The 15,303-nt window shown below is 40.0% G+C and overlaps 1 protein-coding gene across 4 annotated transcripts in view; it reads left to right on the top strand.

Moving 5' to 3' along the window:
* Positions 1-12,229, top strand: part of COPS2 (COP9 signalosome subunit 2) — a 35,171-nt gene extending 22,942 nt beyond the window's left edge. For all 4 annotated transcript variants that reach the window (XM_019533640.1, XM_019533637.1, XM_019533638.1 and 1 more), the window contains 4 exons: positions 1,410-1,507; positions 7,561-7,643; positions 10,107-10,165; positions 11,099-12,229. In XM_019533640.1, the coding sequence (XP_019389185.1) occupies positions 1,410-1,507; positions 7,561-7,643; positions 10,107-10,165; positions 11,099-11,243 (385 nt within the window). In that variant the 3' untranslated portion in view covers positions 11,244-12,229. The remainder of the gene's footprint in view (positions 1-1,409; positions 1,508-7,560; positions 7,644-10,106; positions 10,166-11,098) is intronic.
* Positions 12,230-15,303: the final 3,074 nt, after the last annotated feature.

Genomic DNA, 15,303 nt, shown 5'->3' with positions numbered 1-15,303 from the left:
CTCTTGCCTTGCCCACAGATTGTACCAGGGCTGGGGCAAGGGTGGGCTCCCTTAAGTGCCTTGGCCTGCTGGCTTTGGAAGAGTTGCTCAGTGGGCCAGCAGTGGCGGTAGTCTCCCCGTCCCCCAACGAGCTTTATTTAGAGCCCGGTGGAGCAGGTCGGTCAGTCTGGCTGAGAAGAGCCTCTTCCCCAGGGGAGAGGTGGAGGTCATCTCTTCCCAGCAGCTTGCTGCCTCTCACCAAAGAGCAGGCTGTGGTCATGGAAGCCAAAGCCTTCCTGATGACACCAGCACTGCAGTAAATAAAAATTTATATTTTTTTTCTTTTATTGCAAAGAATTTTCTGTTTAGTGCTATTTAGAAAGCTTTATCTGCTGTATCTTTTTTGAATGTGTTAAAAGAAAAATACCCCTTATTATCTCTAAAAACATAAATAAAAAGATCTACAACCATTACAAGTTATCTTTTTTCTTCAAGGGAAATACCTTCTAAATGTCCTAATTTGTGTTTGTGAGTCATGAAACTTTTTCTTATGCCAAACTGAAGAGTGTACCCAAAAAATGTTTAAAATGTGAACATGTTGCAGAGGTCACATGCATCTACTGCTTTATGGCTAAATATTTGCTGTTATTATTAGGTAAAAATGTATTTGAAAACTCATATTGAGAATAAGAATATTTCTATTTATTATAAGACTAAAATAGTGCCCTTAAAACCAACACACAAATGGAAAACTGAGCAATGCTCTTATAATTCACTTTTTATATTAAAGTAACACTTTTTTTCTTGGAGAAGTTCAGTAGATGTTGTGAAATAGTATCACAAATAATCTTAAAAAAATGCAGAATTTACAAAGACATTAAGTTACAAGTATTTTTCTTGCTGCCTGTATTTCCTTATGCTGCTGCTATGGAAGGAAAAATGTCCCAATAGCACTAGAAATAAGCCTTGGTAGCTCAAAATTACACTGAATGAATGTGGAAAACAATTCTGATTTCTTTTGAATTAAGTAGTCAAACAGTTCCCCCCTTTTTTTTTTAAATTCATTTGCCATATACAATGCAATGACAAGCCTTCCGTAAACAAAGATAGAGTAGAGAAAGCTACTGAGATTGGAAAAAATTATCACTTAACAAAGTACTAAAAATAGCCCAATACAAATCCTTCAAGATCGATTTATAATAATAAAAGAACAACATATTCATAATAAGCTTCTGTGAAAACTAACCAAAAAACCCAGAAGAAATAATGAAACTACTTATGTTTTCAACATCCTCTTATTTGAAAACTTTGACTTTACAGCTTGTAAATATAATGGTAATTTCTGAGTATACAAAGACTAGAAATCTTATTTGGATACAATTTTGTCAAGTAGAATAGTCGCATAACTTGTTCATCTTTTTTTCTTGAAGTGCCTATCAGAATAATGACATCACTGAATTTGAGAAGATTCTGAAAACAAATCATAGCAACATCATGGATGATCCCTTCATAAGGGAGCACATTGAAGGTATGTTCACAAGCGGTGTCCCTTCCAGCCCTACTTCTCTGTGATTCTCTTCCCCTCCATTGTTAGTTATATTCCTCAAAACTTTTTATTGCTTACGAAGTTACTATTCTAAAGCTTTTTTTTGCTCTCTTCGAAGTCAGTCAGGGCCCAGTCTAACTCTGATTGGTGGAATAATTGCATTAACTTGAGTGTACATTGGCTCTCAAGTCCTTTAAACTTCACTATGAACTTGAATGAAAGCAAGATCAGAAACTTCTAAGAGTATATATTACATGATATAAGTTTCTAAGTATTTTGTTTTTTTTCTCTTGTCTTTAGGGTGAAAGGTTAAATGGGAGATCCCTTATATAATCATAGATTCATAGATGCTAGGATCAGAAAGGACCTCGACAGGTCATCGAGGCTGACCCCCTGCCTAGGCAGGAAAGAGTGCTGGGGTCAGATGACCCCAGCCAGATGCTTATCCAGCCTTGTCTTAAAGACCCCCAAGGTAGGGGAGAGCACCAGCTCCCTTGGGAGCCCATTCCAAATTTTGGCCACCCTTACTGTGAAGAAGTTTTTCCTGATATCTAGCCTAAATCTGCTCTCTGTCAGTTTGTGACCACTGTTCCTCGTTACCCCAAGAGGCGCCCTGTTAACAGAGCATCTCCAGTCCCTTGCTGCTTCCCCCTAATGAATTTTTAGGCAGCCATAAGATCACCTCTCAGCCTTCTCTTGTGGAGACTGAAGAGGTCCACGTCCCTCAGTCTCTCCTCATAGGGCTTGTCCTGTAAGTCCCTAACAATACGAGTGGCCCTCCTCTGGACTCTCTGGAGTCTATCAACATCCTTCTTGAAGTACAGCGCCCAAACCTGGACGTAGTACTCCAACTGCGGTCTGACCGATGCCACATAGAGGGGCATCTCCTTGGTTCTATCTGTATCACCTTCTTGGTTCTATTTGTCATGCATCTGCTGATGCATGATAAAGTGCGGTTAGCTTTGATGATTTCATCACACTGATGACTCATGTTCATCTTGGAGTCCACTATGATTTCAAGATCCCTTTCCACTTCTGTGCTGCTGAGAGGGTCACTTCCCAGCCAGTAGGTGTGCTGGATGTTTTTGCGCCCTAGGTGCAGCACTCTGCACTTGTCCTTGTTGTACTGCATCCTATTGTGTACTGCCCGCTTTTCTAACCTGTCCAGGTCTGACTGCAATCGTTCCCTACCCTCCGGAGTGTGCACTTCACCCCACAATTTAGTATCATCTGCAAACTTGGACAGAGTACACTTCACACCCACATCCAGGTCACTGATGAAGATATTGAAGAGTGGAGGTCCAAGGACCGAACCCTGCGGGACCCTGCTGCCCACATCCTTCCAGGTCGATACCAGCCCGTCTACTACCACTCTCTGGGTGCAACCGCTAAGCAAATTTGCCACCCACCGGACCGTGTAAACATCTGTGTCACAGCCTCTTAATTTATTTTTGACAATGGGATGAAATACCGTATCGAAGGCCTTGCTAAAGTCCAAGAAAACAGCATCCACCTCTACTCCTGTGTCTAAGCATTTTGTGACCCTGTCATAAAACAAAACCAGATCGGTCAGGCATGATCTACCTGCTACAAATCCATGCTGGTTTTCACGCTGCATTATTTTTCCTGCTGGATTCCCAGAAATGTGATCCTTTATAATCTTTTCAAAGACCTTTCCAACGATGGAGATGAGACTGACTGGCCTATAATTGCTTGGATCCTCCTTCCTCCCCTTCTTGACAATAGGGACCGCATTGGCCCTTTTCCAGTCCTTCAGGACCTGACTGAAGCACCTTGAGTGCTCAAACAGCTGTGCCAGTGGTTCTGCTCTGACACCAGCCAGTTCCTTCAGTACCCTCGGATGCAGCTCATCCAGGCCTGCTGGCTTGAACACATCCCGTCCATTCAAGTGAATCTGCACCAAGTCAGCGTCGACAATTGGTAGGCTGGTGTCCCTCTGATGCCAATCCAAGAACCCATTAGGAGACTTAACTTGAGCCCTTTTCAGGAACACTGAGGCAAAAAACTCACTGAATAGCTCAGGCTTGTCCCCCCTGTCTGTCACTAATTGCTCCTCCTTGTTCAGTAGGGGTCCTACGCTGCCCTGCACCTTCCTTTTACTCCCTACACACCTAAAAAAAGACTTTTTATTGTCTTTAATTTGTGTTGTCAGCCTCAGCTCTGTAGTTGTTTTGGCCTTTCTAACTGCCTCCCTGCAAGTGCAGGCCAAGTAGGTTTATTCCTCCTTGGTAGCTTCCCCCTGCTTCTACCTCCTATATGCCTTCTTTTTTGCCCTTAGGCTCCCCTGGATTTCCCTGTTTAGCCAAGGAAGTTTTTTGGCTCCTTTCCTCCCTTTCCCTCGTACAGGGATAGTCTCCCTACGTGCCCAAAGGATCGCTTCCTTTAGGAACGACCACCCTTCCTGGACTCCCATCTCGCCAATACTCTTCTCCTGCAGTGCGTCATTGACTAGACTCCTAAGCACAGGGAAGTTAGCCTTCCTAAAGTCAAGCACTTCCACCTTACCCATCCTACACCGTATGATGAATTTGATTGATTGGTGGTCACTGTCCCAAAGGTGACCATGAATCTGCAGCTCCCTTACAAGTTCCTCCCCTGTGGCCAACACCAAGTCTAGTGAGGCATTCTCCCTAATGGGACCGTATACCTCCTGTGTTAGGTGAAGGTCCTGCATGCAGGTTAAGAATCTATGTGAACGGTTGGATTTGGCTGGCTGCTTCTCCCAGCAGATGTCAGAGTAGTTTAGGTCCCCCATGATAACCACGTCTCTAGTCTGTGTGGCCTCTGAGAGCTGCCTCAAGAATTCCAAGTCTAGCTTTTCTTCTTGGTGTAGTGGTCTATAGCATACCCCCACCACCAAGTCCCTTTCCCCATGACCTCCATATATGCTAATCTACAATGACTCAACTTTCTCCTCCTCTGATCCCATTTTGATTAGGGTAGATGTGTAATGCTCCTTTACATAGAGAGCAACCCCACCCCCTTTCCTCCCTACTCTATCCCTTCTGTACGACCTGTAGCCCTCAGTGTGTACCTCCCAGTCATAGATAGGGTCCCACCACGTTTCCTTTAAACCCACTAAATCAAAATTATTATCTGCAAGCAGAAATGCGAGTTCTTCCTGCTTGTTCCTCATGCTCCTAGCATTCGTATAGAGGCCCTTGAGCCCTCCAAATGGTGCCTTTGATGCCCCCCACATTCTGATGCCCAAAGGGCCCCTTAGTACTTACCTGGGGTGTACTGCTGCATGTCTCACAGTTTGTAGGTTCTAGACTCTCTCCAACTCCTGCACCCCCATCCCCGATCGTACTTAGTTTAAAGCCCAGTGTAGGAGGCCAGCCAACCATTCTGTAAGAAAAGAGACTTACCTTTTGTGGAGAGATGAAGCCCATCATGTCCCAGGAAAGAGACTGTGGAGAGATGAAGTCCATCGCGTCCCTCACAACAATTTTTTTTTTCAGCATAGCTCCTGTTAGTGAGAATTATTTTCTGTTTTGGTGGCAATCTTTGAATCTAAGCCATGTAATCTGTAAACAATGCAATGATGGCTGCATTTGTAACTATTCAGTAATAAAAAGAATTTAAGAAGATTAAAATAATTTAACTTGATTTTTTGGTACGTGTACTGAAGTACAAACCAGAGAAGTATGTGGAACCATGTGATGTTCTGTCACTTTCTGGTAATATAATATTAGCAGCCTTATCTACTGAAAAATATTGCCCATGTTTTCAAATAATTTGGCTCCCCCCCCCAGCAGTACAATGTGCATCCTAACTTGGACAGATCAGTTAGATGGATATTTGGCAAATATGCAGAGCAATATGGAAAAGGAAGTGGCTGCAGGAAGTGCCTTACACTTCCATTTGGCTGAAGAAGAGGAAGGGGTTAACAGAAAGAGAGAACTTGGAAATGTGTAGCACCTCTGCTGCTGTTTTGCATTGACTACTGTCTCTGAGGTCTTTTTAGGACGATCAATTTACTCCTGGGGGGCTTGGGAAAGAGGGGAATTGGGAAATGAAAGAGGGCATGGTAGAACTAGGGTCTGGAGAGAGTTTGGTAGTTTCATAGCCCAAGAAATGCCAAATCTTATTCCTATGAAATGCAGCTTCTCTCTTTGCTCCTATTTGCTCTCCTCTCATTTGAACCCCTCAAGTAACTATTTCTAGTCAAAGAGGTAGTTGTATTACCATTCTGTATTGCAGTATAAACACTTCTCATGCTGAACTACCACTCCTGAATTGGACTAAGTAGTTCAATACAGATAGCATAGGTCAGTGGCTCCCAAACTTGGGGCACAACCCAAATCAGGGTTGCAGGGGGGTCCGCCCCTGGCTCCACCTCTCCTGCCTGTGGGACTCTTTTGATGCATGGTCTGCACAGCTCTTGCCACTGCTGCCTGCCATGATCACGGCCTGGCCTGGGCTCTGCTGGTGCTGCCAGGCATGAGTGTGAATCAGCAGCGGGGGTGGGGGTTGTGACCAGGATTTAGGGTTGCAGGAAGAAAAGGTTGGGAGCCATGGTACAGCTAGAGGTTTAAGGATCTTTTTTATCCAGCAACCAGTAATCTACAGCTCATTACAATGTGTATTCATGTACATTGTTTTATTCTTAACTTGGTACACCCTGTTTAGTCGATCATATTTATTAGTTTTACTCAGGTGATTCTGCTTTTCAGTTTGCTTTATAGGAGAACCCCCTGTAGTAGTCAGTAGGAGCAAAGTACTACATGCACTACTCCTATAATTTACAACATTAAATGAAAGCCTTTTTTCGCTTTGCGAAACCAATAGTTGCACATAGTAAAAGGAGCAAAATGCAACCAAAATGAGTAAGTAAAAATTATGAGAGAGAGGTCCTGAGCCAAATCTATGCAAGTCAGCAAAAAGACTGCAGATGTCTTCAGTGAATTTTGGATCAGGTTCCTACTGAAGGAAAACATCATCTTCATGCTGCCATGATCATAATGCTGGTGTGCATTCAGTGCCTGTCCTTCTCCTGTGTTGCATTAAAGGCCATGGTATAGGAATGCCATACCCCATTTCACTCAAACTATTTTTATTTCATGTGCCAGAAGCAGTGAGAGTATATGTTTTAGAATCTCTGTGTTAGATCTTTACCACCAAAGGATCATCTTTAGTCTGAAATGATCTTTGGCTAGTTCAAAGGGCTTTACAATCAAATCAGATGAACAGTGTAATGAAATGTGACTGTGTGGCGCTGGAGGATCTGACCATTATTTGTGCCATTGACTGTCACTAGTTATAAATATAAAATATTGTCCAACATTTTTAGGATTATGTATTGGTTTTCAAACATTCTTGTGAAAATTTAAAATGATGGATTATGTGATGAATAAACATGCAGTAGTAAAACAGTGAGATGACTGAATGAGTGCATCTCAAATTTTAAAATGAATAGCAAACTTCTGTGATTTTTTTACATGCATATTTCATTTGTAGCTTATTAAACTTGCAGGTTAATTAGAAAGTCACAGAAATGTTACCAGCTAGGTAAGATTAGCTAGTCTCTGTAGCTAATAGCGACTCTCACAAATCTGTGTCTCGTCCCCTTATACCACTGGAGCCATCCTACTATCTTCATGACTTCACTAGGACTACTCATGCTTTAAGTTAAGCTTATGTACGTTTGCATCTTCAGTTTCTCCATCTCTTTACACTTTGGCAGGAGACAGGTGTTAAAGTAGCAAAGTCACAATGCAGAGCTACTGTGTATTAAATATTCTGCACTATTTATCCAGTCTCTTAAAATTATTTAAAATGATTTACAAAGGAATAAATTATTTTCAGGTCTCCTGAAAATAACGAGAGTACGTGCTGTGAGACAATTTGTGGGGAAAAAAAGATTTTCTATAGCGTGGAAGCACTCACTGCTCTGTTTATATCATAGTAGTCAAGAAATGGCTGAAGGCAAAAAGAACTATATTACATGTTTGCTTGTTTGAATGCTAGCCTTGGTTTTATAATGTATGTTTGTTTGTTTTCTTTTCTTACAGAGCTTTTGCGAAACATCAGAACACAAGTGCTTATAAAATTAATTAAGCCTTACACAAGAATACATATTCCTTTTATTTCTAAGGTACTTGCAGTAGAAATTTTGCATTTGCTTAAGTGAATGAGTTGTGAATAAGTATGTCTGACACCTCTCTAAATGAAACAGCCTTGTCAAGACTGGACTCCTGACATCACAGGCAAGCTCTCCAGCCAGGGGGCACTAGAGGGCTGCTCCCTGAGCCACCCCTGCAGTTAGAGAAGCACATGGACTGCCTTCCCTCTCCCCTACCTGGGCAGGGGATGAGCTGTCAAATGGAACAGCTAGAGAAGGTTCCCTCCCCAGGAGACAGACTACCCCTCCTGCAACCCACTCCCCATCTCATCAGTCGGCTGATCGGCAGGGCAGGGGCCATTCTCCTGGGCTGACCCAGAAGAGTACAGGGAGATGTGAGGGGAGGACGGCACTGAGTTGCTGTGGTAAGGCCCCGGGAGCCTAGTGGCAGGGGTACAGCAGCTTTCCTCATCCTGTTCTGCTCCAGGCTGACCCAAACCAGTGTGGGGCAAGGTGATTTTGCTGCAGTTGCAAGACCCCCAAATGTGAGAGAACAGCAGTTCTGGCCAGTGTCTTGTAGAAACTGGTACGTTTTAGGTGTGAAATGACTACTTGGCTAATACCATGACAAATTTCTAACCTGTTCAGCTGATATATTCTACTTAATATGCAGAAAATCTCTTCTTAGAGAAAATATAAACATTTGAACTTGAATAATTCCACTATAACAACTGCAGTAAATTATGAGTTAGAACACATGAACTAAAATAAAATGACAGGTAGGGTATCCCTTCTTGCTCAGTAGGTTTCACTAACATTCAGTATTGTCAGTGTAAAGATTGAAAAGGAGTGGAATTATAAAACAAAAGAATAGATTATAAAGCCAGAAGGGACCAGAATTGCTATTCTCCCAATAGAAACCAAAAGCGTGCAGATGTTCAGGCTTTTTCTCCCAAAGGCCACTGCCTAGTCTGACCTGTAGAACAAAATTAATATGAATTGAAGAAATATGGAACTAAAATATTTGTTTCTTGTGAAGGAAAGATATACTTTAAAGATTGTGTTTTCCTTGAAGAATTTGGCAGCATTCTAAAACATATGTGGTAGTAGTTTATTTACAGACTTTTTTGCTAAAACAATATAAAGAAATTGACAACAAAAGTATATAATACTAAAATAATATATATTTAGGGTTTATTGGTAAAATCGTAAAACAAGATAATACCACTCTGCCAATTTAAAAATGAAAATAGTGCATAGTATATAATGATACGAAATAGATAAAATGAAGAAGTATAAAATCTTGGAGTAAGATTAAAAAAAATAAGGAATTCTATTTGATTATGGCTCTTGCTCTTTGTGCAAGTAACTCCAATATATCTAGGAAGTATAGGACAGGTTGTAAGTTGTCAGAGAGTAGCTTGATTACCTCATTGACCCAGCATTTAAAATTTTCCTCTAATGTAGAGATCCATTTTTATTTTATTTTCAGAGAATGAACAGGCCACAAATCACTTCTTTCCTAGCAAGAACATACCGTGTCTGTATATGGGATCTGACACCACCTGCCCATGACAACTCCAGATCTGAATTGCAGTCTAGTAATGGTCTTTTGTTTGTAGTTTTGTGTCATAGCGGTCTCTAGGCCAAAAGAGTGCTTTATTAATCTCAAAAAGGAGTTCAAGAGAATCTGATGTCTTGCTTATCTGTTTGCATGCTAACATCTTTAATTTGATTTATAATGAAATATTAGGAAAGAGCTCAACCTATTTTTTGTGATTTACCTAAGGATTGTGATAAATTGAAATCCATTTTAGTATAGCTTCTTAAAGTATATGGAGTTTTGTAAGGAACCATTTGCACAGAATTGACTCATGCAAATCTTAGTTTCAGCCAGGAATTCCATTAGTGCTTATTTTTGGCCCTCTGCACAAATGTTTGAAAATTATGCTTATTCCTTTCCGAGGCATTGTACAGACATTCAGGTTTTCTTGAGAGAGTTGCTGCTCTCTCAGGAGAAACCACAAGTATACAGATGTTCAAGCTTTTTCTCCCAGGGTAAAAATGGCCACTCCAAGAGTAAAATAACCTGGGAATACCTAGGGTTAAATCATTACCAGGAGAGTTTCTCCTGGGTTGAGCAAATGTCTATAAATGTCATGACTTCTTTCAGAAGAGAACATAGTCCTCCAGCTTCTCTCTCCCCCTCTGCACCCTCTCCCACTCCCCACCTCTCTTAGGGGGACAATGTGCCACTTGCTGGAATCTGATGCTCCAGAACACTCCCCCTTCATAGTCCCCACATTTTACTGCAGGGAAATGCAGGCTAACCATGGACAGTCTGTCTGCCAATTAGGATTGCCCTATGCACTGCTGCAATCTGTCACCAGGCAAACTAAGGAAGCCTGGAGAGCATACTGAGATGTGTGCATATTAAAATACTTAATGTTGAAAAATAGTAGAATGGCAATATAACTAGATTTTTTTTTTCCTTAGGAATTAAACATAGATGTAGCTGATGTGGAGAGTTTGCTTGTGCAGTGCATATTGGATAAGTATGTACCTTCTATTTCTGATTACTGAAATGTTTAAAAATATAGTGTAGAGGATGCAGCAAACAGTGTGTGTATTTCTTACCTTTTGATCCTATAGCAACGAGATAATGTGTTTGCTGATCATATAGGGCTGCTAGGAAAAGTTGAATCACATTTGAAAGATGTGAGCTTAAAATAGTTGCAATTATGTTGAATGGCATGGTTTTATGTTCATATTGAATTCTGTAATAGCATATAATTGGATCAGTGTGTCAAATTTGGAAATTATATTCTTATAAACTAGTCATATCTGTAAAGGTTGGGATTTTCAGAGCTGACGAGAGGTTTTAGAGAGAATATTCATGCTAATTATAATAGAAATTGTATCTAGCGCCATTAGTTAATTTTCAGACTTTGACCATAGCTTGTAAGATATTCATTTTTAATTTGACTAATGGAAATCCAGTTATTAAAGAAAAGAAACCTTGTTCCTGTTTTCTGGGGCAGCCTCTGTTTGCGGCATGGGGCAGGCTGGGGAGGAGGCAGGAAGCAGATCAGGCAGGGGAAGGGGATTCAAGTGGTACTGAGAGGTACAGGGATTAATTTGTGGCACACCTGTCAAGGTTGGCTCCCATTCCTTTTAACAGAACTATTCACATCAGATTTCCATTTAAATTCACGTGTATACCTCCTAACCAAGCATGCCATCTCTCAGTGATCCAAGTCTCCACCTGTTTGTGTTAGGAGAGATACCTGCAGTTGACCTTTGTTCATAATGGTTTCCCTCAGGACAATAGTTGTGCAGATATTGAATTCCTGGGCCAGGAATTCCTTGACTCTGGATATCTATCACTTGCATTTGTTGTTCATTTAAGTTCTGAATCATACTAATTTCAGATATTTAATGTGTACTGGAGATTATTCATATTCACTTGTTTGTTTATTTAATTCTAGCACTATTCATGGCCGAATTGATCAAGTCAACCAGCTCCTTGAACTGGATCATCAAAAGAGGGGTGGTGCACGGTATACTGCATTAGATAAATGGACCAACCAACTAAATTCTCTCAACCAAGCTGTAGTCAGCAAGTTGGCTTAACAGAAAACAAGCTTTCACAAAATGTACTTAAAGCAACAGTGCAGAGATGTAAACCTTAAAAGAACTGGGAATGGCAAAACTACTGTCGGTTGGTGTGCCCTGAAATTATTGGAGTTATGGCAGAAGTGCTTTTTTGATCAGCTGGTTTGTGTTTTGCTGCTGCATTTATCCCAAGAAAAACAGCTTTAATCTCCAGAAGAAAACCAAAATGCCATGGGATTTATGCTGTATTGACATCTTGCCCTAAACATACAACATCCTAGTAATCTGTCGAGGGCAACTAATGACCAGAGAGAAGATTTTTGTCATGATTTTAAATACACTGACACGTTACTGTTGGTTAAATTTAAACATGTTTTACCTTCAGAAATTCTCTCACAGAAATAACCTGCAATAACTTGAAATGCATACCCTTTTGAACACTTCCTTTTCTCATGTATAAATTGAAATGTTTGCTGCATTTTGCAAAATGTCAATTCTCCAAAAATGTGTCCGTATATTTCTGTACCTGCAGTGTAGTAAAAGTTTAGAAGAAACCCCGTAATTATAGTGGCATACTGTCACTTAGGTTTCAAGCAGCAAAATAAACAGTGCAGTTCAGAAATTGTACAGCTTGTTTCTTGATGTTTTTTCATGACATCTTGTTGATTTTTAGAAAAGTAGGTAAGTGAGTGCTCTTTTGCCCTTCCAATTAATGGAGATATTGTGGAGATTAAATCTTAACCTTGGCATGCATGCTATTGATTTATTTTTTACAGTAGTTAAATACAATTATTCTGGAGTTTAAGAGCTGGTTTCTAGCAATCTTGCTGGCATAAAACTTTATTTTGAGAGATACTGGACTCTTGCTAATCCCATTATAACCGGTGTTAGTAGGTGCTCTCTAGTTCCTTATTTTGATCTTGGTGTTTTAAATAAATGTTTGCTAGGCTATGGCTTGAGGAAAATTCAGAATGCCATTGCTAACTTTGTGCCTTGTTAAACTAGATTCATGTTCTTCTTTGGCTCTGAATTCAGTTGTAGTACTTTTATATAAACACTAAACCAAAGTTCAGGAGCAGCACTGGGATTTTGGCAGTATGGGAGTAGAATATGGGCTTTTTGCAGGGGGAAGATTCCAGCCTTTCCAAATCTCTGGGCTACAGTGCAGTCCCTTCAGAGACAATACTGAAGCCCTTATGAGCACAGCAGGTGCAGCCCTTCTGTGCCCTGGGAATCTTGGACCATCATATCTGTTTAAGTATGGACCTGGAGTAGCATCCAGACAGTCTGTCTTAACACATCTCTCTGGCAGCCTGATGGAGCTAGCACAAATCCAATGCTGCAGTACACTGAGGATATGGAAATCTTCCCAAGCTGGTCTCTTCTCTGACACTTTCACCTATTGCATTCAAGGTTTAAATGGTGCAGTCATATTTATCCTAAGGGATATATAGATATTTAAGCAATAAATACCTGAAGAAATATAAAATTAAATCAAATTCAGATCTTAAATATGGAAAAGATTAACAGATGGCAAATGCTGTGTGGCTTTCTATATGGAAAGGAGTGGAATACCAGCTGGTAAAATAATGTAGAACAGCTTTTAAGTAATAGTGACAGGAAAGCTCTGAGAACTTAACAATTTTTGGGTACTAGTCTCATGGACTTCAAAAATTAGGACTTTTACTAAATTGCTGGGGGTCTTAAAATGTATAGGATTTTTTTCTTTGTATAATATGTACAGTGTTTTTATTATCAGTATGGGATATTCTCAGAAACAGAAAGGTAACATAAATTCTCCACTTTGTTGAATTTCAGGTAGTTCTAAGTTTGTTTGTTTTTTGTTTAGATGATCTAGTTCAGGAAACTTAAAATCACTATTAAAGTACTAGTCTGGGCCTAAAAAGTTGAAGGTCATTGCTGATTTACATTAAGCATTTGTTGTTGTGAATAGCCTTTTGCTTGTAAGCCTGAATTACATATAGAAAACTTACTAAGCAAAAGCACATTTTTTTCAAAGACTGAAAAACCAATTGTGATATTCAGTTGAACCAGAAGAGCTGTGTATTTAGGGACGAAAAGGAATTGTAAAAAACATTTCACTTTATTTGAGGAGTCTGTAATATTGGTAGAAAAAGGGTCCAGTGCCTATTCTGAGCAGATGCAGCATTCTGTAGGAGACTGCAGGAGACTGGGAAAAGTGATTTGCTGAGTTCTTTTTGAGTCATATGAAGGCAAACACAGCTGCCTGACAGTCGAATAAGTACCTAAAGTAAATTGTATAAATAAACATTTCAGAAAGTAATTTATTTATTATAGTATTTATTATATCACAGAGAAGTCTTCCAACTTATTGTAAGTAAATCCAAGTTGTGCCTTTTTAGTTAACTGTTTATCATTTAAAATCCTGTAGTGTGATATTTCTTCTGGTCTGTCTATACAGATTTCTCCCCATTAAAGATAGCACAAATTGGTTAAACAGCTTTTTCATAGTGAGGCCAGGATGTTTATTTCAGATGACTGTATATATATCTGTGGACTGTCAACAAACTATAATTAAATTAGAATAGCAAAATTTTGCAGATAGCCGGTCTTGTAGACTAGGTTCTGTCAGTTTAAGTACTTAAATGATATTCATCACTAAATTATTTGAGTGCCTCACAGCATCCCTGCATGTTGCTGACCCAATTTATAAAACAGCAAACAGAGTCATAGTGTAGATTAAGACTGGCCCAAGATCCCACAGGTAGCCTGGGGTTTGAGCCACAGTTTGTATCAGGTGCAACACCTTTCTCAATGCATTTTATTTAAAACCACAAAGGGATTTGATTGGGCCTTTTCCTGGTTGTAACTAAAATGTATTGAAATGATTAAATTATATATAAAAGATCAGCTACCTAGCACATGCACAGAATTACTCTCAATCTATAGTTTTCATGTGCAACTGTAGTTCCTTTGCATTTATAAAATAAAACCAAGTTCAGGATTTCCTCCGAGTAATGTGGGGCTGAATTTTAATTTGCAAGTTTCCTTTTCTGATGGATTTTAGCCAATGCATTTGTTTTAATCTACTCAGTCATGTAATATATAGTGAGTTTAAATTGCATTTGCTCCCTGTTGCAGGCAAAGTCCTTTTCATGTTTGTTCAAAGTATCTTCAGATAACATAACCTCCAATAGTGTTCTCATTACACAATGGGCACATCTGCATGTGCACTTTAATGCACATTAGCCTATTTTAATGCACATTTAAGCATCACTAAAAACATGCTATTTAGTTAATGCACTTTAAAATAAGCTAATGCATATTTTCCTAGTACTTCACAATGCAGGGCACTTTTACACGTGCTCTAGGGCTGGGGTGGGGAGGATGGGTGGCACTTTAATTAGAGAGACTCTCAGAGCTACTCTAATTAAAGTGCTGCAGCATCTCATGTATCAATGTCCCCACACTTCAAAATAGCAATGGGGGCACTTGAACTAAAGCTCATTTGATAAGCTTTAGAAAACGCGCCCCGCCACCATTTTAAAGCATGGGGATGCTGATGCGCAAGAAGCGGGAGGCTGCTGGAGTGTGGTAATTACCATACTCCAGCAGACTCGATTAGAGTCTGATTAGATTAATTGAGTCTGTTTGGATGTGCTACAATTGCTACTCCATGCTGTAATTACTAGATTTAATGAACATTAACTAAAGCTTCTTAATGCATGTGTCAATGTGCCCAGTATAGTTTTTTTTACCATTTTGGTGGGCTGTATTATTTACATTAAAAATTCCATTAAAAATCTGACAATACTCCCTCTGCCAGGGAACAAGTGCTTGTAGTCTGGGAACTGCACTTAGCTGAAGCAAATTAATATAGATGCAATTGTGCCAAGTTTAATAAACAGGCCACTTAGTAAGTCCTGGGGCTCATATGTGCAAATCTAGAGGCATCCCTACAACATTGATTCCCTTTGCAGAGCTCCTTTTCCCAAAACAACATGAGAGACATGCTGAGGTCTGCTATTACTGGCACCCTTCCCTGTCACTTTCTTACATTTCCCCAAGCTGCAGGAGGGTACAACTTCGCTCCAAC

The sequence above is a fragment of the Crocodylus porosus genome, unplaced genomic scaffold (genome assembly GCF_001723895.1).
Source record: "Crocodylus porosus isolate Cpor-Errol unplaced genomic scaffold, CroPor_comp1, whole genome shotgun sequence".
NCBI classification, from domain to species: domain Eukaryota; kingdom Metazoa; phylum Chordata; order Crocodylia; family Crocodylidae; genus Crocodylus; species Crocodylus porosus.
This window is presented reverse-complemented; position numbering and strand designations above follow the sequence as displayed.